Source organism: Humulus lupulus, unplaced genomic scaffold (genome assembly GCF_963169125.1).
Source record: "Humulus lupulus unplaced genomic scaffold, drHumLupu1.1 SCAFFOLD_27, whole genome shotgun sequence".
Lineage (NCBI taxonomy): Eukaryota > Viridiplantae > Streptophyta > Magnoliopsida > Rosales > Cannabaceae > Humulus > Humulus lupulus.
The window spans coordinates 1-2145 of NW_026908703.1; the positions used below are offsets into that span (position 1 = coordinate 1).

Here is a 2145-nt window from a genome sequence, read left to right on the forward strand (position 1 = left end):
ATAGTGCCATATTTATAGATTATAAAATAAAACAAAATAAGATACATACTTTCCCTCCCATTTACTTCAAATGTAACCTTGTTTCTTTGTCAAAGAAATAGCCAAGTTTATGTAGTGCCAATTTTCATTGGCCATTGATTCGATGATTTTGTGAGTGAACCTCTCAAATAAATCATCCATGATACATTCTCCAAATTGTTTCATCAGAATAGGTTCCAAAACTGCTCTCATATAATCTGAAACATACTTCCCTCTATTGTATTTATCTATATTATCTTCATCAACATTAGTACTATTATTGATTTTTCCTTTTTCTTCGTTGAACCCAGCATCCCAAGCAATTTCGAAAACTTCAAGCTTCTGTAACTCAAAAGATCCTTCGTCTTCAATCACCATTCTCACTTCTTTCGCAGTGGGACAATACACTGGCATGTTAAAATTGTCCAAACTTTTCTCTTCAACTATACCCTAAAATAATAGATTATTATTATTATTATATATATATAATATTTGCATGTACATTAAATAAAGTTTATATATATTATATTACACAAAATGGTACCTGGGAGACCATGTCATTCAACGCCCTCCCCATTATCTCCATCTTATGTTTAGGGTCATTACTTGTAGCACTGCCCATCATTGTTAGTACCATACATCCACCAGTGACAATTTCCTCTGAACGATACCTTAAAAAGGTTGTGAAATTCTCTTGAAACTGACTCAAGTATGCTTTCCCAACCACATCAGGACTTGCTTTCGTAATATAAATATTCCCTTTGTTATGTGCTTCTCCGGTCTCGCTAACCAACCCTTTGGGAGTCTTGAAACATATTAATATAAATTTAGTATCTTTGGTCGAATAAAACAATAATTTCAAATAAGTGTCGTCTAAACAATATTTAATAATAGTAAATCATGATATTTTATATATATACCTTGGACAACCAATGTAAACTGTAAGAAGAATGAAAGAAGTGTATGAAGTTATTAGGGAAAAGCCTTTCGTAGAAGCTCCCTGGCATGGCCATGACAAAGCATAAGGGACGATCAAACTTTCCTCCCGTCTCATTCTTCTTCTTCTTCTTCAGCCTCTCATAGAAGCTCGAAAGTGATTGAAAGACAGTGTTGAAATCGTTTCCAGGAAGATCATTGAGGAACACTTGGAATGTCAATGGCTTCTTCTTCTTCATAGTCATTTGGTTTATTATTTCATCTAAAATATAAGATGTAACAGCCAAAGAGTTTGGCCCGGAAGAGCAACCCAAGTCAGCTATTCTCATACAATCTGGGAATATATTACAGTAAGCTTCCAAAGCACTCTCTTCCACCGTGGCTTTCACTTTTGAAATAACCATCTTCTGCAATATTATATAATCACCACACATATATATTAACAGTCAGATGATATATGAAATATATATATATATACACATACATATATTTATGTATACTGTTCATACTTGAAGTGAGGAGTTTTCTGCGTAGCTTTCCTTGCCGACACCACCTTTCATGTGGAGAACTTGCTTCTCTTCCATATTTTTTTTCTTCGTATGATTGTGTGGATGAGAGATGCTGAGATGAAATATTAAGAAAAGTGATGGGATATGAGGACTATTTATAATGACAATGTGTTGTCGATACCACTTCACAAATTTCAAAGTTGTTGTAGTTCGTTGGATTAATTAAAAATAAATCCGACGGCATAGATTAAGCATATGTGAATGTATACAATATTATTTAAGAAATTATAGTAAATGAACCATTATCATTTTATTTATTTATTTATTTAAGAGTATATAACTTTAATATATTATTTTTGTTCAATTAGTTTTTATTTTAAAAATATATTCACTTTTTAAGTTTTTTATGGGTCGTTAATTAGTATATTATTTTCTAACTAATAACTAATGTATATGTAATTTGTTGTATGCATGCTATATAAATATATATATTTATATGCTATATAAATATATATATTTATATACTAGATACAAGCGACATGTTCACGTATGTTTAGTTTTATTTATAAAATATATTAATTATTTTTATTAAATTTATAATAATGTCATATAAATTTCAAATAAATATCTTATTTTAGTTAAATAATTTATTTATTTTTGTTTAAGTTTATGTTTCTTCTAA

General features: G+C 29.8%; 1 protein-coding gene across 1 annotated transcript; it reads right to left on the reverse strand.

Annotated features, from left to right (window-relative positions):
- Positions 1-11: 11 nt before the first annotated feature.
- On the reverse strand, positions 12-1566 carry LOC133810888 (probable caffeine synthase MTL2). Its single transcript, XM_062246090.1, has 4 exons — positions 1464-1566; positions 939-1361; positions 563-823; positions 12-468 (listed from the first exon to the last, which is right to left on the reverse strand). Exons 1-4 carry the CDS (start codon positions 1536-1538, stop codon positions 67-69), a joined length of 1161 nt encoding a protein of 386 aa, XP_062102074.1. The 5' UTR covers positions 1539-1566; the 3' UTR covers positions 12-66.
- Between the last annotated feature and the right edge of the window lie 579 nt (positions 1567-2145).